The following is a 25,099-nucleotide window of genomic DNA, read 5'->3' on the forward strand; positions in this document are numbered from 1 at the left end:
TATACACCAAACAGATTGTAAAGTGATATGCCTGGGTTCTACAGGCGAGTGCGCCATACCAAGAATTTAATATTGCCGTGGATAAAAGGCAGTCGAGCTTAGCAGGCACACTCGCATCGTAACACAGTAATTATCGATCATCGCAAAAGATGAGTGTGTGTGTCTGTGTGTCTGTGTGTGTGTGTGATTTGGATTTATAACGTAGCATTCACAATTTTTCAGTCATATCACTACGAGGTCTGCAGTGTGACAGTTTATTGTGATGTCTAGCACTGGGGCATCATGCATGATGTCCCACCCAGTCACATTATCCTGACACCAGGCCGACCAGTCCTAACACTAACCTCTTAATGCTGAGCGCCAAGCGAGGCAACTGTTGGTACCATTTTTATGTCTTTGGTATGACTTGGCCGGGGATCGAACCCACGACCTCCTGTATCCGTGGCCGACGTTCTAACTACTAGGCCATCGGAGCAGTGACCAAAAGATATTGATATGAAATAAAATTAAATATGGAAAAATAATATTATCATACAAGTTAGATAATTTCGACCTCTACTAAGAGTCCATCCTTTAAGAGAAGTGCCCTTTTTGGGCCCAGGACGGCATGACAAAATATTGTCTGTTGTTTGACCCAGGAAACGATGACGTAATATTGCCCATTGTTTGGCCAGGGACGGCATATGCATAATATTGTCCAATTTTGTCTTAGGACGACCTGACAAAATATTGTCCATTGTTTAGCCCAGGAAGGGCATGACGTAATGTTGTCCATTGATAGGCCCAGAACGACTAAAATTTTCTTTGGAAATCCCCAAACGGTCAGTCTTTGTGTTTGTACTCTGACAATGAAAGGCTTTCTTGGTTCAAAATGTGTCAACATCTGATTATTGCTAATAAACTACAGACAGACAGACAGATGGGCATGTACCTTGCATTGTCAGTAATTAAAACTGAAATTTTTTATAAATCTACAAGGTCTTAGAAAATAATTCAAATTGTCAGTTCCACTCAATTTAGTTTAAAAAATTTAATAACTAACTTTTATATGCATACGCTAGCAGGGCAGAATCTCTTATTATCGTTGTTTTATTGTGTCCATAGGCCTTTGTGTTTAGTATTTCTTGTAATACAGGTTAGTCAAACACACAGGTTAAATCACATGCTTTCCAAATTCCTTCATTATATAGCACTTAATCTTATCAGTTTTCACTTGTCATACAATTCATGATAATACTAGACATTTTCATTTTGATCTTTAAAAAAAAATAAACCTAACTTTGACGGGTCTACCCTGTGTGTTGACTCTTCTGTAAGTATTTTAAGACTGGATAAGACACTGACTTCTAAAGTGTTGTATATCTGTTTTAAGAAAATGTTTGGAAATATGATATAAAATTGGATGTTTATGTCTATCTGTCCGTCTGTCTGTGTGTCTATCTAACTACCTACATAACAACCTACCTACCTACTTGCATATGTATGCATGTATTTATGTATGCATGTATGTATGTATGCATGCATGCATGCATGCATGCATGCATGCATGTATGTATGTATGTATGTATGTATGTATGTATGTATGTATGTATGTATCTGTCTGTCTGTCTGTCTGTATATCTATCTATCTATATATCTATCTATCTATCGTCCTTTCTTTTTTGTCAGAATATTAATATTATAAATACCTATGCGAAAATTTTGTTCCAGCGCTTCAGTAAAAATAAAGGTCAGGTAAGTGTCAATCTACCAAAGAACATATGTAAGTATTGACTCAGTATTGATTTCCAGGTGTGACAAGCGGCTTGATATGTTCTGAAAGTCAGGTGAACAAATATTATTTTATACCATCAAAAATATATGTTATATACAAGCAATCTGGAAACTTGGTAACTTTATGCTTACAAAAGCTTAAATATCTTTGTACTATTTATGACATTACTGCGTTTGATTAAACTCGCCTTATAGTCTACAAGGAGATATTTACTTATGCATCAAACAATGACGAATATTTTCCTCAGATTGTTCCTTGACATTTTTGTTTTAAGCTTGTGAGTTAAATATTGTAGATTAAAACAGTGAATGTATGTATATAAAGTTTTATCAAATTCACTCACAACGAGTCTGCCTACACGTGTATATCTTATTCTGTCGTTTGCTTGCTTTCATGTCTGTTTAAGATGATTTGGGGAATAAAATAAAGTAATAAAACTGGATTCGCAAACTACGCAAATCTCCGTTTTCTGGAACGCCTTATATTCTGTTGATTCGATCGCCTACGCTCTCCCAGACGATTATTAACTAGCATTTTTATAAATTTAGTTTGCTGCAAAAGACATCCGTTTTTTCAGTCGAATGCCTTGACATCAGATGTTTTTCTTGAGATCTGATTAAAGGAACTAAAATCGGCTTTATTTGCTTATTGAATGATTGTTGTGTGTGTATATATATATATATATATATATATATATATATATATATATATATATATATATATACACATACATAGAGAGGGAGAGAGAGGGAGAGAGAGATATGGGTGAGGAGGATGTTTTTGTGTGTGTGTGTGTGTGTGTTATTTATAATAGTGCAATGTTCAGAAGCATGGGTTGTAGATTTGCTGGTATGTTCTAACACACATTATCAGTAACATTTAATGTCATTAAAAGTTTTAATAATATTTAGTACCTTAATAAATTTCTGATGTTTATGAGTAAATGAATTCACCTGTTGACATTTGTTCATTACCTGTACGCATTATTCAATGGCTTTATTGATTAATAACATCAGATTTATTGTGAGTTTTATTTCTTAACATTTAGTGCATTTAAGGTTTTGATCGCTCTAACAAGAAATATTAGTTACAAGGTGTAAATTGTTTACAAGAAATTCATACATTTTATACGTATTTTTATCTCTAACGGTCGCGTTTGAAAAATATATAATTACGGGAAAATGTGTTCTCTGCAAAGGAACAAGTACAGCGATTACACAAACAAAACAAAGTATGGGATCAAATACATTCTTAACAAATTACTCAGTTAACAACACAATAAATATAATCGGTACAATTTCAGCATCAAGTGAAATTGGCCTTCAGGTTCTCTGCTTTGTGTTCAACAACCATATCAATATCAGATTTCCTACGTACTGTACAAGAAATAACGAAAATCATAAAATATTTAGACCGCCTGTAGTAGACCTTGTGATAATTGTGTCCTTTCTTATACAATGAAGCAAGAGGACACGCTACTTTCATAATACGTACAGTTGAATCACATACTTCTATATTATATTCCTTTAATTAATTGCCTTGATTGAAGATGTTATTTTTAAACATTTATTACATCGATTAAGTACGTGTTTATTTTACGTTTATAAAAAGGGTAAAATAATTTACTATTTAAAGACACGACAAGAGAGTCAGATGTTATTCTTAGCTACAATGATCAATTAGGTCCCACTGTTCTTAAGGAACGAACGTTAGGTCAGAATGATAGACTAAGAGACAACCGAAGAAGCTAGAATGATGTCAGGGGACGGGGACGGATGCGGTTGTTGCACCGCGCGCCAGAGGTCTTGAGGCGCCAAAACTTCTTTGGGCCATCATCTCATTCCCAAAATTACGAAGGCCTACAGCTTGTGATCGAAACACCTACCCATCGGACAATAAGACACTGAACTGGATCGAGCATAACGTACACACATCCAACAATCGTTTACATGTCATTCAGCCATTATTTTGTTTTATTTATTTTGTTATATCCAATTACGTCAAACGTATACCACTTGTATACGTTAAGAATACGTGTAAAGGAAGGAGTAAATGCTCTCTAATTTCGTATATGAATATATCAGCGATACGAACGACTACACGGAATTGCAAGAAACTGGTATCATCATTTTGTTTATACATCTTTCTTAATTATTACCAACCCGATAAGTAAGCTAAAAGTAAAACTAAACTTAAAAGATATATTTTTACCTCAGACAACATTATCCAATGTGAAATTTGGCCCGCTTGTAGGAATCTGTTAACAATCTGGAATAAGTTAAAAGTAAAACTAAACTTAAAAGAGATCTTTTTACCTCAGACAACATTATCCAATGTGAAATTTGGCCCGCTAGTAGGAATCTGTTAGCAATCTGGAATCAAGAAAGTGAAATATTCTTTCTATCAAACATAGATTATAGAAAGAAAGGCCACATCTGTGTATATTTTCGAAACACAATCAATACCTGCTTGGTTGGGACTTGCACGTTCTAAGATATTTTGCATTACAGGTCTTTTGTTGGTCAGGAATGTGGTTATTATATACCTTGAGTGCTAACAAGTACACACTGTATTGACGAAGATAAACCATCATGGTCTGAGCCTATAGTGCAAAAATGTACCCATATATATCAATGAATGTCTAGAAACACGGGTGAAGATCACTCGTTTAAAGTAACCAAGCATGTAACAAAATATACCGTGATATACTTGCGCGAGTAAAGATATAAGCCTCATTATATCTGAATACAAATCAAGGATACCCAATACGTAACACTGTACTTTAATTAGAGCTGGCAGCAGGACCCATAACATATCTACGTTAAGATACAATACAATGGCAGCTTAGTGCATACAGTGCCGTCAAGTTTGAACATACGGATAACTAAGAGATGTCAGAAACAGGCTGCAGATTTACTGATGTATTTGTTATGAAATACCATTGAAAACAAGCAGGAACTTTAGATATATCGAATTATTTAATATAAAAAATGTGGAATGCACGTTTCATGAGATATTATTAAAACAAGATTAAATAATTAAATATCAAGGGTGCATTTACACTGTATCCACTATCGACTATAATACGATATATGACATAGCATACACGTCTCTTGAAATGCTATTGAAAACAAGCTACAATAATATAATATAATGAGTAGATCAGAGATATTATGGCATCAGCGATTTTAAATGTTTAATTACCATATCTTGCGATTTTGTTGTGGACAATATTAATATATTCTGAACCGTTTCCACCTAAAGACAAGATCTAACAAAATAAGGATCAATTATAAATGACAAGCATTCTTGATTACCGTTAAACTGTATCCTTCTGTATTTTTATGTGCAGTAATTGCGGTAGCTTAGTTGGCAGAGCGTCGGACTCGTAATCCAAGGGTCGTGGGTTTTGATAACAGCCCAAGCCAGCCTATATTAGCTGCCCCGGTCTTTCCTTGGAAAAAGCACTTAGCTAACATTTGATCGAGACAATGGTAGAATTGAAGTTTCAAATCATTCTCTGTCTTTTACAATGTGGCGAGTGTCATCTTCTGTAAGTGCTACCAAATTTAATTTATCACATCCCGTAACATAATGAGAGAATAAATGAGAATTATTGTCGTCAAGTTTATGTTCTTCTTATTTTCAGACTAATTGAAATTATTAAAATTTACAGCGATTTACCTGCAAAGGAAGGTGCAGAGGGTTAAGTTGTTTTGATGGGCTAGATTCGCATTGAGGACCCGTGTTTGAAAACTATTACATTCGATGATTCGATGAAACATCTTAGATGGTGAGGGCATGAATAGAGTAGGTGGATCTACCTCATCTTAACCTTACATACTTTCAAATCAAGTATCTCGGCCTTCGTTTTCGATAAAATATAACAATGAGTGTTGTGTTACGAAATGCATCAAAAGTATCCGTTGGTACGAATCTTCGAGGTGTGAGTATGGCATGTGTAATTTGGTAGAGAGAAAAATAGTGTAATCTAAAACTTCAATCGCTGTTTAACAAATCAAAATCCAGCTAAGAGCAAACACGATTGAGAAGCAACTTTCATGCGAAATTGAGGTCAAATTTCCTATATGCAATCAATGCTATTTAAACAGTAGGGGTATAAATGAGGTCAAAGTTCCTATATGCAATCGATGCTATTTAACAGTAGAGATCAAAGTTCCTCTATGTAATCAACGTTATTTAAACAGTAGGGATATAGCAGGGTAATAATATATCCCAGTCCTTCATGCAAGTCTATTTGTTTTTTGGAAACACAGCTGGGTTTCCACGATGTAGATTCTACTTGATTCATCATATTTTAATATGATTGTGTAAACAAGTGCTCTAATATTAAATGAGACCATAGTTAACATAGAAAGGAAAGACGTGCATGATTCTTCAATAGATATCGGACGACTTTTGTTCAAGATTGATTGCAGAAACATTGCAAGTCATTTTGAAGAAAAACCAAGCAGGTATACATTCTAAGATTAAACTGCATATAAGCTTATAAATTATAATCAGCGATTAATAAATTATTACTGGAGAGAAAAGTTATTATGCAGCTCTCTCCCCCTCCCCCGCTGGTAAACGGTACCCATCGCATGGTAGACTGGTGCGCGCAGGTAAGGCGATGGGTGTCGTTTACCCGAGGACATGGATTCGAATCTCTGCAGAGTAAGAATTACAAATTATCTAACATGTGTGATAGTATTATTTGCATTAAGCATTGACTCTGCCTAGTATTATCAAGCACGTTCATGTAGATTACATAGAACAGTGATAGTACTTTCCTTTTATTGGGTGTATATTTGTACTCTCTCTCTCTCTCTCAATACATTTTTTGACATTCATATGATCACACACACACACACACACACACACACACACACATCTAAAATACTTGTATATTATTCATATATATGGTTTTGCGTATCTCTTAAATTATAAGTAATATTTTAATTTTGAATTTTGTTCAAGTCCATTTGCGTACCAACTTTTCTCTTAAATTTCCGTTTTGCTCTAAAAGCATATCTGCTTGCATATTACATCTCTTTATCGAAACCAAGCTATAATATTTTGTATGCAGCAAACTGCGCATTGGTTTTTTATTTAATGAAGCGATGAACTGAGCCTTTGAATAACAAGGTGACATCAGATCTTAAAATCTTCCATCAGATTTATCAGACTGTGTATAGCGTAAACCATAAACCAGTTCTTCTTTCTCTCTCTCTGTCTCTCTGTCTCTGTCTCTCTCTCTCTCTCTCTCTCTCTCTCTCTCTCTCTCTATATATATATATATATATATATATATATATATATATATATATATATATATATATAAACAGTTCCTATATATGAAGTCAAACAAAATACAATGAATGGCCGTTAATTGCATATTATAAAATTAAGTATTTTGCATAAATAATACACGATTTAACGTAAGATACTATTTTCTCAGTTTCTTTTAATTTGATAAAAAATAGTTCATTAGAAATGTTATATACTTTCTTTTTCTTCTTTATATATGATTTTTGTGATGGCTTCATTTACCATTTAATTTCGCAGATATATATATATATATATATATATATATATATATATATATATATATATATATATACCTACCTTCCTTGCATAAATTATTATAATGTTTGATATCAATGTGGCTTTCAATTTAATCGCCTTTTTTAAATAGAGAGAACGTTTACGGACTCGTTTTAGTTTGATCTCAACCGTGACGGTTGTGGTATAAAAATAAATAGAGCTTCTTTTTCTTCAAAATTGTCTTGAAACCATATTACCATTATAGAAAATCACGATATGATAGTTTTTCCTTTTAGGCGAGTTTATAATTTAATATCTCATATTTAACCATACAATTTTACATTCATTATGCTATTTTGTTGTGCATCATACAATATAAATGAATTGGAAAAGATAAGTCATAAATGGATGGATACACATATATTAATATAATTCCTCATCGTTATCCAAAGTTGTTAACAATATCTGCAATTCACATAACATCAGCTAGAATATCGGTAGAAAGAGCTACACAATTTCGAGTTAGGTATCATTTTCACATTGTTGTTATGTAAGTCATCTTTAAGTTGAGTTAATTTCATTTAGGTGAAAAATGTTGATAAACAATCGGCGAATTATGCAACAAATCCAGAGCTGTTAACGATTTGATTTCGTATAGTAAGTTTGCTATAACTTGTTTTATATCGCTGTTTTTAGTGAATCAAAGCTGCCTTGTTTTAATAGAAGTCATTTTTTTTTCGCTCACCAACCTTCTAATCATAGACGTGGTACTATAGAATGAGATAATGAAATGAAAATACTAATCACCAGCCTGTGTCTTGCATAAGCTGTCCGGAGTTTGTCACATGAAAAAAATCAGCTAATTTACTAAAATTCTCGAAATGTTCATTTCTGTATCAAGTATATTTGACACGAGGGTGCATTCAAGTTTAGACCTAGCGAACTTACCATAAAGCAAGTGATTTCTAAAGAAAAGTTGAACTCTGATTGTGAAACATGATTCTTAAACACTAATCAAATGAATCAAATGCATGATACAGGTGTTAGTTGTGTTTACAAATATTATCGTTTTCCTTTCCGAGACACCACTCAATTTTGAAGAAAACGAGACTATTAACTGTAGTACAATATATAATTACTCCCATACCAGCGATCATAAAAGCGTCAAACTTATCGCTATATAATAAGCTACCAATGAATTACATCTGGTACAAACCGTCTCCATATACAATGTTACCTTTTCTCTCCTCCGCGAAGGTGTATTTATTGTACAGTGTAAATCTAAACAAGATCACTTTCACAACAGAAATATTTAGGCTAAATATTTCGAGAGCAATTAAGTGGTTTAGCCTACCTAAAGATTTATTTATATTCAACTAGCTCCACCTCTCCATTTGTTAAATATTTCCTTAATTAGTTTTGTATTATACTTAACGCAGAGGGAGTTCGTATCGAACAAGTTATAATTGCAATTTAATGGTTTATATCATCAACAACAAAAACATTTTTTTTTTAGTGCAACTTCAACAATAGGGTTTGTGAACAACTTTGATAACGTACTTTCTTTCTGAAAATATTGCCCTGGCTGTTGACAGTTTATAAATTCCGTTTAGCGTATTTGCTCTTATAAACACTCTACTAGACCTTACGGTGAATTGTGATACAGTGGACATTTAAGAAATGAAACGGCTATTGCTACACATATTGTCAATATAGTAATCTATGACTAAACACAAATAAAAGATATAAAAAAATTGAAAGAAGACAAAAATGAATGAAAAACTTACCTTACATTTAATACATTAGTACAGTTTGTGATTTTCCAGGATATTGTTTGTAACATTTATTTTATATCATACATGTTACAAGAGGAAATAAATATATCAGATATCTAGGTGACAATTGCTGACAATACTATGTTGAGAATAGTCTGCGTTTTTTAAGATTCTAATGAAAAGGACTGACCATTTAAATATCTCCTCTCTCTCTCTCTCGCGCGCGCATTCATTATTATTATTATCATCTCCAAGCAATTTGTCACATTTAGCCCAGTTTCAAAATATGTTTCAACATTTATAAAGGTGTGTACTAATGTGATAGCTTGTGATACGTTTGTATCTTTAAAATCAAGACCATACAATAGCTTAATACTGAGAGAGAGAGAGAGAGAGAGAGAGAGAGAGAGATCATATACATTTTTTTATTTGCCAGTTCTCTTAAAGATTCTCGTCAGCCACTTGGGTATCTGGTATTGACTGAAACCTGTATAGTCATTACTTTTTATTTTGTTAATAAGGCTGTCTTATTTTAATCATACCAGTTCTTTTGAAAATGTTCATGCGTCCCATTGTTTTCATGTTTTATGTACTTTTGTAGATTTTATATTTGAAACAATATTATAAAATATTATTTACTGAAAGATACTGAATGTCGGCAAAAATGTATATGTATATTGATGATGGGAGTGAACACTCACTGCTGTCGTATCTACGGAGGAGTCACTATATTACCTTGAATACGAAATATTGTATAATTTGGGGAAGTCATATGTTGTGATCATTATGTTCAATGTTTAATAACATAGATAATACATGTGGTAGGGGACCCAGCTTGCAGAGTGGTCTTACTATGCCCGGCCGGTTCTTTTTTTATTTTTTTCGTCAACTGGAGCGCGTGGCCCCGAAGGCAATAGGTCCAAGGCAACCGCCTTGCTCGCCTTTCCCCAAAGCCGGTTCTGGTACTTACTGGGGCTTTCACGCGGTTTTCCTGCACTACGTATACTGGCCGTCGTGTATAACCCGTCATGTGCTGAAAAATGGCGTTAAACCCAAAACAACAGCTTAACATTATATGTTACAAAATTACGTATAGCGTTCTCTTTCTCTCATTGCAGGAGAATGATTATATTAAGAACAATCCCATGCTGCAGGATTTCATCGATGCACATCAACTCAATAAAGGTAAAACAAAATGGCTACTGCTGACTGAATGAGAAATGTGGTTCAGAAAATACTTGTATTTCTTACAACATTCGGGACATTGGATGCTACTAATAATATTGTAATCAGTCATGAAATTATACATTTGTAACAATGGATGGAAATTATTTATACTAGTATACCACATTATGGATGGAGTTTATGTATACTAGTATACCACATTATGGATGGAGTTTATATATACTAGTATACCACATTATGTATGGGGTTTTGTGTATACTAGTATATACCATTGTGTATGGGGTTTATCTATACTATTATACCACATTATGTATGGGGTTTATATATACTAGTATTTAACATTATGTTGGGGTTTATGTATACCAGTATACCACATTATGAACGGGATTAATGTATACTAGTATACCACATTATGGATGGGGTTAATATGTACTAGTATATTACATTCCTTAATCGAAATCAAACTGTGATTTTCGAATGTTTATTTCCAAAGTTATTATGTTACGGACTTATGTTAATGTAATACATTGCTTGCTATTAATAATCGAGTTAAAAGTGACAATTTGTCTCCTGAGCGATGATAGCGTTTGAAATATTTATTTTAAGAGGATAATTTCAGTCTGCCTTAGATTTTTGTTATAAATTGTGTCGACTGAATTATCTTCTATAATCCTATCTGGTCATTATGATTTATATTTCTTCAGAAGACCTTGAGTTTGATGTATCAGTCTTGGAGGAATACATAGAACATGATGACTCAACGAAGAAAAATAGGTAAGACTTTCAACATTATTTTCCACTGATATCATAGAGAGAGGTTTAATCATCGTCACTATCAGTAGATATTCCTGCAGAATATTGTAATAGAATCCACACAATGACAATACATTTTAACTCGGTGTTAATTTATTCATTGATAAAATCGACGGGATATTTAAACAGGTTTCCAACAGAATTCAACCCTTCATGTGTCAAGGTACTAATACAATTTTTGTAATGACATGTTATCATTTCCATCCATTAAAAATAAATGAAAACACGACGAGGGCAATGTAGATACGACCAAACAGTCAATAAAATCCAGGATAAACACAGGAAATTAACTTCAGTCATCTCTATAAATGAATATGCCTAAATCCACCATCCTGTTGTGTGTGCATTGGCAATTCCTATCATTTCAATTGCGATCAGTAACAGTATTAAGCTGGATTCTTATCTTGGGGACTCTGACAGTAATAGCTTTGATTGTACCCTGTACATATTAAATTTGAAAGATTGCAGTACTCAGAGTATGAGGTATCACAGCATGTTCGGTCTATATTAAGCTACAAAAACAATAAAAACCAGGAAGAACACATATTCGGTTTTTATGTCCAAATTGCAGTTTATTTCGGTCTGGCTGTTTCAGCTTAGAGAATACTAAATCCATGTATACGTTAATTCAATAAGAAGTATTTCCTGATAGAGCAATTCTTGCCATAAAATAATGAAATATAATGTCTCAGTGATGTCACAATATAGATCACTTTCCTTGTTCTGAAATATATTTATTATTAGTGGCATTTGGTCATTTCTTTTTATTAGTGGTATTTGGTCATTTATTTTCAAACTGATATTTATTCATTTGTTTTTATTACTGGCATTTGGTCATTTCTCTTGCGAAGAAGGACCCAAATAATAATAATAATAATGATAATAACAATAATAATAACTGAATTTCAGACAGAACATATTCGGCTCATCTCTGTGCGACACAGAGCTTTTCCGGTTTCTCTGCTCACAACTGAAATTTCACCTCCAAAACCTGTTACCTCTTACCTCCACCACACACATACAACCCGAAACCCCTTTTAGGGTATCTGTATCATGGTGGTTGTCAATTCGCGTGTGGACGAGTTGGAGATAAACAGAACTAAACATTGATCCACCGTAGCGTTATAAAAAAGGCTGTTAAATTCGAGATTTTGAAAACATCATAAAAAGAAAACACGAATAATATCTTCAGTTTCAAAGAACTCACCTAGATTCGTATAACAATAGCTGGAATTCAGGAAATATTGTTTAGTAAACTTGACCACCGGGGATATGATGTTAAAAACAAACAACTGGTCTTTCGTGAATTTTACACAAAATTATAAAACATACACAAAATGTGTGCTTATGGTCTTAGAGGAAATTTCAAATAAAGGATGTGGGGGTGAGTATGTGAGTACAGATTTCGTTCTCAATTTCACTCCTCTGCAATAAAAGATTTCCGTATTCATTATTTGAAGTAATATAATGGATTTTTATATTCAGTAGCCTACACATCATATTTACATAATGTGACATTGACAATTTTATATCTTAGTATTCAAAGTCATGACCTTCGCCGTAGAAAAAGATCTGGATTTACCGACACCCCTGTGCAGTTATCCCTAAAAGCATACGGAGAAGAGTTCACGCTTGAACTGTGGCACGTGCAATCAGTGCTTGACCCTGATGCTACCGTAGTTATACGTTCAGGAGATGGAGAAGAAACAAAATGGACAGGGAACCATCCTGACTGTTTCCTTCGAGGCGTGGTGGCGTCACATGCAGGGACCGCATCCATGTCTTTCTGTGACGAACTGGTATAATTGGTTTCTGTGTGCACCTGTATTTTGACACAGATAAACATATATATAGCAACAGAATATGTCTCCAATTAGTGTGTCGTTTAGATGAAATGAATTTTCTGTTTTGAACGAAATAACGATAACAATGACGTAGAAAGATTATTAAAACAACAAGACATTTTTAAGTCGTCTTTATATTAAAAAATATGAATATACAAACTAAAAATACCTACACTATTATAAAAGTATTTGACTTTGTGGTATACTTTTTATATTTAAACGTTGAACAAGGTTTTGAAACGCCCAGTATAACTCTATTTTACATAATGTAGAATCATTTATCAAATCTTAAAATCTTAAAATTTATTTCAGAAACTTCGATAACTATTGGATGTTGAACTTTTAGTCAGATTGTCCCTAATATTATCTAATGTACTATAATATCATGCGATTTTATTGTACAGGTAGGAACAATGAATGACGGGATACATGAGTATCACATTGAGACATTGCCAAAATATTTGCTAGAAACCGGAGATTTTTATGGAAATGTCCTGGTAGCTCGGAGGAGCGTAGCCTCAGTTCCACTGGGATCTCCAATTTTTCCCAATCCAACCGGTTTGTATCCCTATCCACTGTTCTTTACTTATTTTACCATTTCAGTCTATGCAAAAATCCATCCGATATCTCAATGGCGTTTAGTGTGCATATTTACTTGCTAACATACAGACCATCATAGACTCTTTGCTTTATATGCACAATGAAGGATTCAGAACTAACGTAAAGAACCTTTTGTCGCATGTCTGATGTGATGTGATTTGCATTTTTAACGTAGCTTTAATATTTTTTCAGTCATATTGCTACGATGTCTGCAGTGTGGCAGTTTATAGTTTTATAGTGATGTCTAGCACTGGGGCGTCATGCCGCAGACATGTAGCATCATGTCCTACCCAGTCACATTATTCTAACACCAGGCCGACCAGTCATAACACTGACCTCTTAATGCTGAGCGCCAAGCGAGGCAGCTGTTAGTACCATTTTTGTAAGTCTTTGGTATGACTCGGTCGGGGATCGAACCCACGACCTCCCGCATCCGAGGCGGACGCTCTAACCACTAGGCCACCTGAGCGGTCGCATGTCTGATACCTACCTGTTTATATAAACACTATTCTGAGAGGCAAATTTTAGTTATTCAGGTCTGTTTAGTGAAACTAAAACGACAGTTCCCTCTTAAACTTAGAACATCGATTAGAGTGATGAAACGTTTTCTTTACAAAATACAGAGGCATTTGTTTCGATTAAAACAAAAATGTGAGGTTTCAAACACTTATTAATTATGAAATGGAGGTTAATATTGTTAATATTTGTCTGCAATGTAGGTAAATATTGTTTATATTGGTATTTAATGGAGGTAAATAATGTTTATATTGGTCTGAAATGGAGGTCAATATTGATTCCAGGCATCCTGATATTTATCTACTAAGAACCTTGAGTATACAACACTTTTTCTGAAGCATATGTTCATGCTTTTGGTTATAGAACATAAACAAAAAACGCAGACTACCAATCAGGACCAGAAACAGCAAAGGAAATATAAACAAATAACATAACAATCTGCCAACTACTACCAAAAACAGCGAACATTTGCACTAGAGTAAAGTATATCCCTCAGAATGCGAAGTTTAGCTGATTCGTTTCCGGAACGTACAAAATAAAAGCCGTACTCAAAAGAAAAACATACTTGTAAATCTATAAAGAACAAAACCAGGCCTGGTACTAGGGCAAGGCGAACGAGGCAACCGTCGTGGGCGCCGCGCTTTCAGACAGTGCAATTATTTTGCTTGTGGCCCCGCGCTCATCGCTTGCTGCCTTGGGCCATGCATGCTGCCTTGGGCCTTTCACGTCCTAGGGCCAGACCTGAATAAATATGCAATCAACTTAACGTAGTTGATATGATTTCTCAGTAAAGGTGTAAATGCGCACGAACTATCGATATAAATGGCCAAGAAAAGCCAGAAAAGACACTCGACTAAGAAGTTAGTGAAAATATAACGAACAAGATCAGCTTTTAAATTCAAAATAATAGATACGTGAATGGAAGAGAATAGCATAGCACTTTCAGCTAAGGACCTTTCTCATGAACGTGCACAATGGGATCTTGTTCCCTGAGATTGACCTTCAGATTATGTAGCATTTCCAGTTTGACCTTTGGTTATCACGGGGTGGGAATATACCCTGTTTCCCGTTCTTACTAGTATGTTATTTTTTAGAGCTCGGACCCAATTATGGGATAGACTTTAACGCGTCCATTTACAACGAGGAGAACATCAGGCAACGCCGCTCCACGACTAACTCCTCGTTTGAGATTGAGACGGCCTTATACGTGGACCAGAAGATGTACGAGTACATGGAGAATGTGTTAATGGCAACAACTACAGAGAAAAAGATTGACCTGCTCATGTTAACATGGAATGGGGTAATTTACGTTATATTTACAAGGAAAATGGTGTAATTTTAGTTATCTGTACATGGAACGTGATTGTCTAAGTTATCTTAATATATAATGAAGTAATGTTCGTTATCTTAGCTTTGTCTGTCATGAGAACACAAACTATGCCTTGTCTTATAATAAAGGTATATAGAAATGGTTGCTACTACTACTAATAATAATTGACTGTGGTAAAGAAATTCGCTTCAATGTAAGTATAGCACGGTTACTGTCAGAATTTTACCATAATCTGGTATTGTACACGCTGAAAGAGAACAAGAAAATATGAAATTATTAACTATCTGCCAACTAAATTAAAAGATTCCCACATTTACCACTGAGTTGTACTGACTCATGTTTCTGTATCAAGACCATTTTTTTTTTTCATTTTTATCCCCCCCCCCTACAAATTATGTAACAGGGGATAGTTTCGTAAATTGACCCCTGGCAATTTTGTTAAATTTACGGCTGTGGTATGACTTTTTGAGCTATTATTGTCACATAGTCACTGCACACTATGTAGCCACTGAAATACCAATAGTCGGTTAAGAACCAGAGCTAGCCACTTATATAAGTAGACACGTTGGTTCAATGCAAGTAGAATATCTCAAAAACTGCCTGGATGATAAATATTTTGAATTGCATCAAGCTATTAAGTATACAATGGTTTTCAAAATTGTTGCCGATGGAAAGGGCTTGTGTTTGCACTGTGAGCATAACGTGTCCTCAAAAACGGACTTCGGACATGATCAATGCATGAATAAATTTGGGGGTTGGTTGCATCAACATTTTATGCTATGAATTTCCACTGACTTGTCAGGTCAAGTGAATGATATTCTTATGTTTTGCTTTATTATACCTGTCCAAAAAATATGGAACTTTGTGTCCTCACTTCTGTATTTTTTAATGATTTTTTTTATGTTAGGCAGGTATGTGCAACTTTAAATTTGTGCATAAAAACTGTCCCTTGCACCCCTTGAGGTTGAACTTTGTGCATCATAGTACTATTTCTTCATTATAGTTACTATATATGGACTATCACATTTTGGTGCTTGAAATCAATTAAACAATTTATCATTGAGTGTATAATTATGAATAAACAGCTTGATTAAAACGTAATATACAAACCATAATTGCAATTAAAATATAAATATGTATGTACTGAATTGTAGGTGCTTATACAGAATCCAGAATGATAAAGTCCTAATGTGCGTTGTTTCATTATCCACATAAATCAGTGTCGGCCAAGCGTCGCAGTAGTGTTACTTTATCTCATAAACCTCTGGGTAAACATTGACAACACTCAGTATATATCTGATTCATATGGCATCCATCTACAACTCGGATATTGTTTATGGATTCAGTCTCATTGGTCCCTATGTCAATTCAAACACCAAATGTAGGCAAATTTCAATTACAATGATACGGTGAAATGCTCTTGACCAGACTTGTATATGCAGCTTATAACACGAAGACTTATCATAAAGGTTATGGATTTTGGGTATGACCTCTGGATCTGTTTGTATATGTGTGGTCCTCTCTCTCTCTCTCTCTCTCTCTCTCTCTCTCTCGTTTGCGTGTGTGATAATTTGCCACAAAAGCGTAGATATCTATCGAAAGAGATCGATCGAAATTTATGTACAATTTTAAGAGACATTATTTGATGAGACCATTCAAGATATAAGATGCAAAATACAAGAAATTTTAGTTAGCGTTGATTTATAAATTACATAGAAGCATTAGCTCTGGACGAGTTATTTTCCCAGCATGTCATAGCATAGATAATTCATATGTCAGTAGATAGCATATCAATTTACAAAGATCTTCATTTATGATGACACTTGTCCAATTATACCTTTAGTGGAAGTTTCTCTCTTTTCAAAACATCATAAATAAATAAGTCAATTTACATATATTAAATATATTAGGGCTATCTTCAAATCTAATCAATCGAATCCAAATTAAGATTCGTCAGATATGAAATTTATAAATTATTCCTGACTCTTATTTCAAAGTAACATATTCTAAAACTGTTTCAATAAGTTCTTAACAAATTACATTTACATAATTGCATTGCCTACGTTTCTTTATTGTACACTGTCATTCCCATTTCAATCTAAAGATTATTAGCGTGTATTATCAGTTTGCATAAAGACCTTCCATGATGCAGACCATGAACACAGATATGGTAATATACTTATTTTATTAAGTTTTTACTTAATAGAAATATATATATATATATATATATATATATATATATATATATATATATATATATATATATATATATATATATATATATATATATATATATATATAATCAATAATTTTCCACCAGTCTTTAATTTAATTATCCCACGTTAGTGCTTAAGGCTTCTGACATCGAATGTTTATTCTCTTTTTTCTTTCCAATGTTTACAAGGTACAAGCTGAATATAGCAAACACGAACAGCTGGGTTACAACGTCACTATACTTATTAAGAATATCGTATTCTACCAGACCAATCCTGTAAGTTAAATCAGTCATGAAGTCTAGCTAAACTACTTTCTCTTTATTTCTTTCTCTCTCTCTCAATATATATATATATATATATATATATATATATATATATATATATATATATATATATATATATATATATAATGTATGGATCAGGTATAACTATTTGCTAGTAAAGGTGTTCAGTCACCGTTCCGGTGTATTTCAGTTAAATGTTTGTGAGAAGACGGATGTAGGTACAGGTGGGTATGTTTATGCTAATATAAATAGAATTTCGATAGATTGTGCGCACATGTTATTTTTATGCTGATATAAATAGAAATTCAGTACAGAATGTGTCATTTTATCGTTATACGAATATAAAAATAATTTTAATACATGATTCGTAATTTTATCTTTATGGGAACAGAGCTATGGTGTAAATGTAGCCTATGAGACTGAGATCAGGATTCCATGTACTTATAATGTCAAAAATGCAACTCTGGGTGCTTCGAGCAGGAAGGTTGATATGGCACACCAATAATATCAAATGCATCCAATAACTTTAACATGAATTAGACGTTGGCATCGCTGATACGATCTTACGAAACCATTGTTAGGTACACAAAGGTTGTTATTCGGATCATCTCTTAAAACAGTATCTATTATCGACAGAATATAACATCAACGTCTGCCATCATCAATGGGTCACATTGTCATTGCCTGTCACGCCACTAATTTACACGCGGCATGATTGTTAATAATACTTTGAAAATGTATCAACAACTACATGTCACCTTTATGTGCGGTTGCGGTCAGCATACGTTAATGTTTGTGAGCTCATTTTTTTTTAAAATGAAAATATGAAACAAACAGAAATAGATACAGATATTGATCTAAAGTTTGTCTAACGTACCACTGTATGGAGTAAATAAGAAGCAAGTTGTACTCTGCTCTTTAGATTTGAATCTACAAAAATATAAATGCAAACATATCAAGAACGGTAAAATGGATATTTTTGTGACTGAGCCAGAGTTGGATTTGCATTTAAGCCATTTTTTGAAATTTTGCTAATACTGTACATACTGTTTTAAGAGGCAATACGCAAGGGGGTCGTGAATATAAACATATCATATATACCCTTTTATAAGCTGAATCCAACTGCCAAACCCACCAACAAACAACACAAAAACTCATCTACGGCTTGTTCCACTGATTAGTCCTACGAAAGTGCATATACTCGATCTGTCGGCGTATGTATAGACGGCAGATCCGGGTCTGTGCGGCTTGTAGTTGGAAAAGACTTATAGGCGAGGATATACGATAGTTTGTGACAATATTCTCACACATTTTCGGTCTGTAGTTCATAAAACACTGTCATTAGTCTATTGTCTGTTAGGCTCAAACAAGCGTCAAACTTGAACTTCTACATTAGTCATAACGAACGATGTTACATATTTTTAATTCTGAAGTAACTCTCCAAACAAATTCCTGCTTATTACTGTTCTTGTTAGATAGGCAATTAAAACACGTGTAACCCTGTTTGTGTCTCCTTATGGTCAGATAAACCACCTTAGAACGTTTAATTCATTAATGCGACCGCTCTGGTGGCCTAGTGGTTAGAGCGTCCTCCTCGGATGCGGGAGGTCGTGGGTTCGATCCCCGGCCGAGTCATACCAAAGACTTACAAAAATGGTACTAACAGCTGCCTCGCTTGGCGCTCAGCATTAAGAGGTTAGTGTTAGGACTGGTTGGTTTGGTGTCAGGATAATGTGACTGGGTGGGACATCATGCTACATGTTTGCGGCATGATGCCCCAGTGCTAGACATCACTATAAACTGCCACACTGCAGACATCGTAGCGATATGACTGAAAAATTGTTAAAGCTACGTTAAAAATCCAGATCACACACACACACACACACACACACACACACACAAACACACACACACACTTCATTAATGCCATTCTATAAGAGACGTTTATAGATACATATATTTTATTTGTATTATAATTAAAATCCATAGTCCACACTAGTACAATACAATTCTGTCAAATTACGAATAGTTTGTGTAAAATGTAATGAATTGAAAATTCCAAAGTAATGAGATTTTTCTTATATTATTTACCCGAGCAGACCATGCTGCAAAATGATAACTATCAACTAATATTGAATATATCGGTATTCTGTACACTTATAGTGTATTAATTTACAACTGAATTGACAAATTGAAATGATTAATGAAGCACAAATTCCATTCCACAATACGTAATACAAAACATAGGCAATACGATTTTTCTCTCACTTAAATGAATATTAATAGGAATAAAACTGTTTTTATTACGTGCTTTCAGGCCTGGTACATCTCATCAACAGTCCTAACGGTCAACTTAAATTCCATCTGCAATGGAACGAAAAATGAATTATCCTACGATCATGTCCATCTTCATACAGGGTACGTGATTAATCTGAGTGCACTATTAGGGTCAAACCATAATTGGAAAGGGGTGGAGAGACAAAGCCAAAATCAAACTGCCCCCTTCCCCCGTGAACGCCCATGTCATCGATTTGCAAATGTGTTTGTTTTCATTGTTATAATATAATTTTGTTTAAATCTCTTTGCATGCATAAAGTCATCTACAGATATGATTAACATATCGGAAAATTGGCTAGAGAAGATGTCATCAAATCAAATTTCAAATTATTGAATATTGTTGTGATATATATGGTCATTATCGTAGGTCATATCACATATCATTAAACAAAGTGATCAAAATTTTATTAAAAAACGATTTCATAATATGAGATCTGAAATATACAATAAATATAAAAATATGAAAAATAAGTTTTTTCCACATCCCACCTTTCACTATACATTGCTGCAGTTCTTGGTTCTACTCCAGGCAGACATATTGAAAAGTACGTGATGATCCATCAAAAATCTGTGGTATACTCCAGGGCTTCCTGTTTCTGACCGTCTAATTGGCCATCGAAAGACACCACACAAAGTAACTTGCGTATAATATTGATCGTACAAGTTTGATACATTTTTGTGCGATCCCTGTAAGATAAATGGTGATTTGGAAAGAGCTAACAGCCCCTTTACGCATTGCCTGTGCACTTGTCCAAGGCTTTTTCTAGTCAAAGGGAAATCCCGTGGGTACATGGGGCTGGAGGGTGGAGGTATGTTTGTGGTGTGTTCATTCTTGGAGACATTCTCGTCAAACGGAAGATATAATTCATTTACACGCTGCGATGCTATTTCATGTGTAAAATGCAATAAAAAATTATTTCTTCCCGTTATGATATAATTAACTGAAGCAGAAATTACGTTACATATAATCTAATTTTAATGACAGTACTTGTAACATTGTTCAAAATGATAACGTTTGCCAAGAAATATAAACAAAGGTACAACATCACATATAAATGTGTTAATCCAAAATCTCATGGTAAAGAGTCTAAAGGTACGGATGCTTGCCACGTTTATAACAAAAGCGAAGAGGTTCATTATTCAGTAATGGCAATGAGGTTTATGGGTCAATGTATATCATAAACTGGTATTCTGGCGTCGATGACATGTCAGACAGTTTGTTTGTAGAAGGCTGCGAGATTATGTACCTCCATTGATCAGATGAACTGGCGTTGCTCCCCACCATTCCTACTTGCTAAGGTTGATCTCGTTGAGGCGGGTCAGGTTGGTGGAATTTGGGTCGTCAAAGTTCTCCAAGATGTCCTCGTCCTTTTGAAACATATCGGGCACGCACCCAAACCTCATTGTTATTATCAACCAGGTGTACTAATCTAAATACTGGCGAGTAGCTGCAAGCTTGCTTGCCGCACTAATCGACAAGTGCTTTCTACGATTAGTAGAGTGCGACTTGGAAAGTCAAAGGCAGAACACACAACAGTGCTGCGCAACTTAACCAAGCACAGTCTCTATACGAAAAATAATGTCACAACCAGGCTACAAACCATCATGTATGGAACAGGTGCGCTGGATGACAAGCCGAAGCCATCAGAAGACACACCACTTTGGTGGTAGTGGATGAGATCAAGCGACGTGTCAAGTAACTCAGCATTAATTCTCTGCCGTACCCAACATACCCAGGATCGCAGGATGGATCCCGTACTTTACGCGGTCAGTATCTCTTGTTCTACCTTTCACAGGGCCCCCGGTGGCGTGCGTCGTTTGCACGTTAACGTAAATATTATTCCTGACCTTCATGTGTTTGTCGCATTCGTTGATGTAGAGTCGGAACTTTTCCTCCGATACAGCGTTATCGCGCAGCGCCCTGGACACACGGTCCAGGATTGTGTTTAGTTTGGCCTTCGTGAGTATGCGTTCTGAACTTTGCAAACAATGCCATGATCAAAGACAGCAGGCCACAAACCATACGCAATTCCCGTCACACCACTTTCTATATTTCCACAACGGTCAGGGAGACATCAAGCGCCATTTACCACAACTGTATCGTTTTTAGAGACCCCGCCATAGTTCGACCTCCACGCGCAGTATGCGCTCCACCGACAAGAATCTTTTCAGCGGAGAATTTGTCGACCGACAAACTGCGTGTACATAGTGATGTCACCTCAGTTTCCAGGGTTAAACGGAACTATGAATGTTCAGCAAGGGCGGACATTATGGTAATACCGTGAACTCATGCCTTAAAAGTTTGGACCTGTCATGTGACATAGCCCACGTCTACCAGGAATCTAAGTGTTTGGGGTTGAGATGATATCTGTGATGTGGCACAGCGCATCTTTCTCCCAAACGAAATGGGTTTTAAGGCTCCTGTCGAATGTGAGCGTGGAATTTCGAAGATACGAAGAGATTGGAAGTGGCGATGGATATCAAGTAACCAAACTACGCTCTGTCGTCATAACAATCTTGTCCAGTCCGCCCCTGAAGAAACTTTATGTTTTAGCAAAAGCGCGATTATCTTCAGGCTGCCGATAGTGTTTTCCATTTTACTTGGGTGAGGATTACACGATGTCTTTCAGATGTCATCGTGCTTTTGTGTATGGTAATTGGGCCTCAAAAGATGTTTGCCACGGAAACGTCCACAACTCTCATTCGTTCACCACCCGTTCGAGCACCAGTGTTCTATCAGTGAGAACAGCGGAGACCGGCTGATAGTTGTTGTTCCCAAACAGCCAGAAGTAGACCTATAAGTACAGGTTCATTACAGACTGATTGAACATCTCGAGGTGTCCCAGATTGATATAATAGTTCATGTAAATGTCAACGAAGTCCTTCTGGCTGATTTTAAGGCATGTGTCAACATTCCGACCGCAGTCCATTAAGCGTAGAATCGGCCGTAAGACGCGGGTCACATTTGTGGCTTCATCGTCCGACAGAATTTCCATTTCCTCGGAGTACCATCCCAATGGTCATTAGCGGCCGTCATCGTAAATTTGGCCTTGTCGTCCTTTGGGAACATTATTGCCGTGCGGCGCTGCGGGCTAAGTTTGGTATGATTGTTGAGACATCGACGTCTTCGGGGCAGACTACCGAGATGATCTCCATTGTCACGGAAAGAGCTGACTCTTTCGCACTGAACCTAACTTGCGTCACCCCTTTGCGCCCTTACCTACCGTTGTTCCTCTTGGTGGATTTCCTAGTGCTCGTAGCTGCCTGGTCGCGGTCCGTTGGTCTTGTATGCCGTGTCGACCTCGGACGAAACTAAGAGCGCGTTGTTTGCAGGTCGGTCGCTTAACAGCCTTGATCAAGCGCTGGGCCAGCTGTATTTGACTTTCAGAAATGGATGGGAATGGGTGACTGGGTCAAACGCCAGAACCTTCAAACCATGTAAGTAGTACGGGAGCTGTCTGCTCCTAGATGAACCCCCTCAGCTGGGCGGTCACTGTTTTCCCAAGATGTTTAAAGGTGATTCCAATGGTTGCCATGACGCTATATAGAAGAAGTCAAATACCTGGTAGTAAATCTCTCTATTTAAGTCTTGAAAGTTGGACATTCTACGAGGAAGTCAAGGAGAAGCCGTTGGCAGATGGCCCTGGCTGGATGAGAAGGCTTCAATGGGCTAGTTGAATGCACAGTAAGCCCAGAAAAGCATTTCCACGCAGATTACAAGCTCTTCCACTTCTCAGAGGCAATATACTGCGTTACTACCCCTTCGCCTACCCCAACAACCTTTGTTCCATTTGTGGCTTGCTCGGTGGCTTCTTGGTTGCTGGTGCCTGCTCTTTGGGGATTTCGAGTAACTGGTTGGCAGGCTAATGCTTATCCATTTTGTACCTGTATATGGGTAGAGATTCTACCAGTTTAATAAGAGCTACTATGTCTTGAGGCATCAGATCCAATGCCACCAGAGTTTCTTCCTCAACTCCTGCTTCGCGATTATGAACTCGATAGTTGCCTGTGCCATCTTGGCGTGCTCACCAGGTTAGATAACAGGCGCGTTTTGTTGAATCCTCAAAGAGCAATCTGCTGCTCGTTCTCCTTGACCAGAAGTACTTGGAGCAGATATTTTCGTTCAACAGGAGTATCGTGTTTAATGCGCATTCCATCTTCGCAAGTGGCATGACATGAGAATGGCAAGAAGATGGGGAAAGATTGGAAACGCAGGAGGACTCTAATTGATGTACTCCAGTACATATAAGAGATGCATCATGTGGCGTGCATATTCTGTTGACATTTCAACTTCTGCCTTACAAAAATTAGGAGAACCATAATGGTGTTGTCGCGTATGGCGATCCATGTGGAAGTAGAGCTTGGTCAGGAACATACGTCGGCGTTTGCGTATATCTCGCGGTCGAAGAGGCTGGTGGATTGTTTTTGGAGCCACATTGTGGCCGAGAAGTTAGAAACGTCCATCTATAACTTTAAACTCACCAAAGAATCCTTTAAATTGCCAAACCTCTACCTTCCCTGCAAACGAAATACCGATTTGGTCGCTGATCGTATGCTGATCATCACCAGCGACATGCATACGCTCAGTGTAGTCTGTGCGGTCTGCATGGCCAACATGTTAACGTTCTTGGAAAAAAGGCGGAGAGCCCCGCTGAGGCAAAAGCGTGATTGAGAAATTGCTGTTAGCCTCGGGAAGCTTGAGTTATGCGCTGAGACAAGTATCTTAGGTAGAAACTCCTGCCACTCCACAACTGCTTAGTGCCGGGAAGGTGGCACGACATTTGTCCAGACCATCTCAAGCCCGTTGAGGCCCTTGTAACATCATATAATCCGCATGCTGACGTACTCGTACAGCCAAGACCACAATTTCCGGCACAA

The 25,099-nt window shown here is 36.0% G+C and overlaps 1 protein-coding gene across 1 annotated transcript in view; it reads left to right on the forward strand.

Moving 5' to 3' along the window:
- Nucleotides 1-6,333: 6,333 nt before the first annotated feature.
- LOC149799154 (A disintegrin and metalloproteinase with thrombospondin motifs 4-like) overlaps nt 6,334-25,099 on the forward strand; it is a 59,206-nt gene continuing 40,440 nt past the window's right edge. Inside the window, exons 1-8 of the mRNA XM_089958144.1 lie at nt 6,334-6,399; nt 10,215-10,281; nt 10,986-11,055; nt 12,632-12,893; nt 13,343-13,496; nt 15,149-15,354; nt 17,789-17,875; nt 20,202-20,302. Of these exons, the coding sequence (XP_089814270.1) occupies nt 6,334-6,399; nt 10,215-10,281; nt 10,986-11,055; nt 12,632-12,893; nt 13,343-13,496; nt 15,149-15,354; nt 17,789-17,875; nt 20,202-20,302 (1,013 nt within the window). The remainder of the gene's footprint in view (nt 6,400-10,214; nt 10,282-10,985; nt 11,056-12,631; nt 12,894-13,342; nt 13,497-15,148; nt 15,355-17,788; nt 17,876-20,201; nt 20,303-25,099) is intronic.

This window comes from Sinohyriopsis cumingii, chromosome 5, assembly GCF_028554795.1.
Source record: "Sinohyriopsis cumingii isolate HCF-2022 chromosome 5, ASM2855479v2, whole genome shotgun sequence".
NCBI lineage: Eukaryota > Metazoa > Mollusca > Bivalvia > Unionida > Unionidae > Sinohyriopsis > Sinohyriopsis cumingii.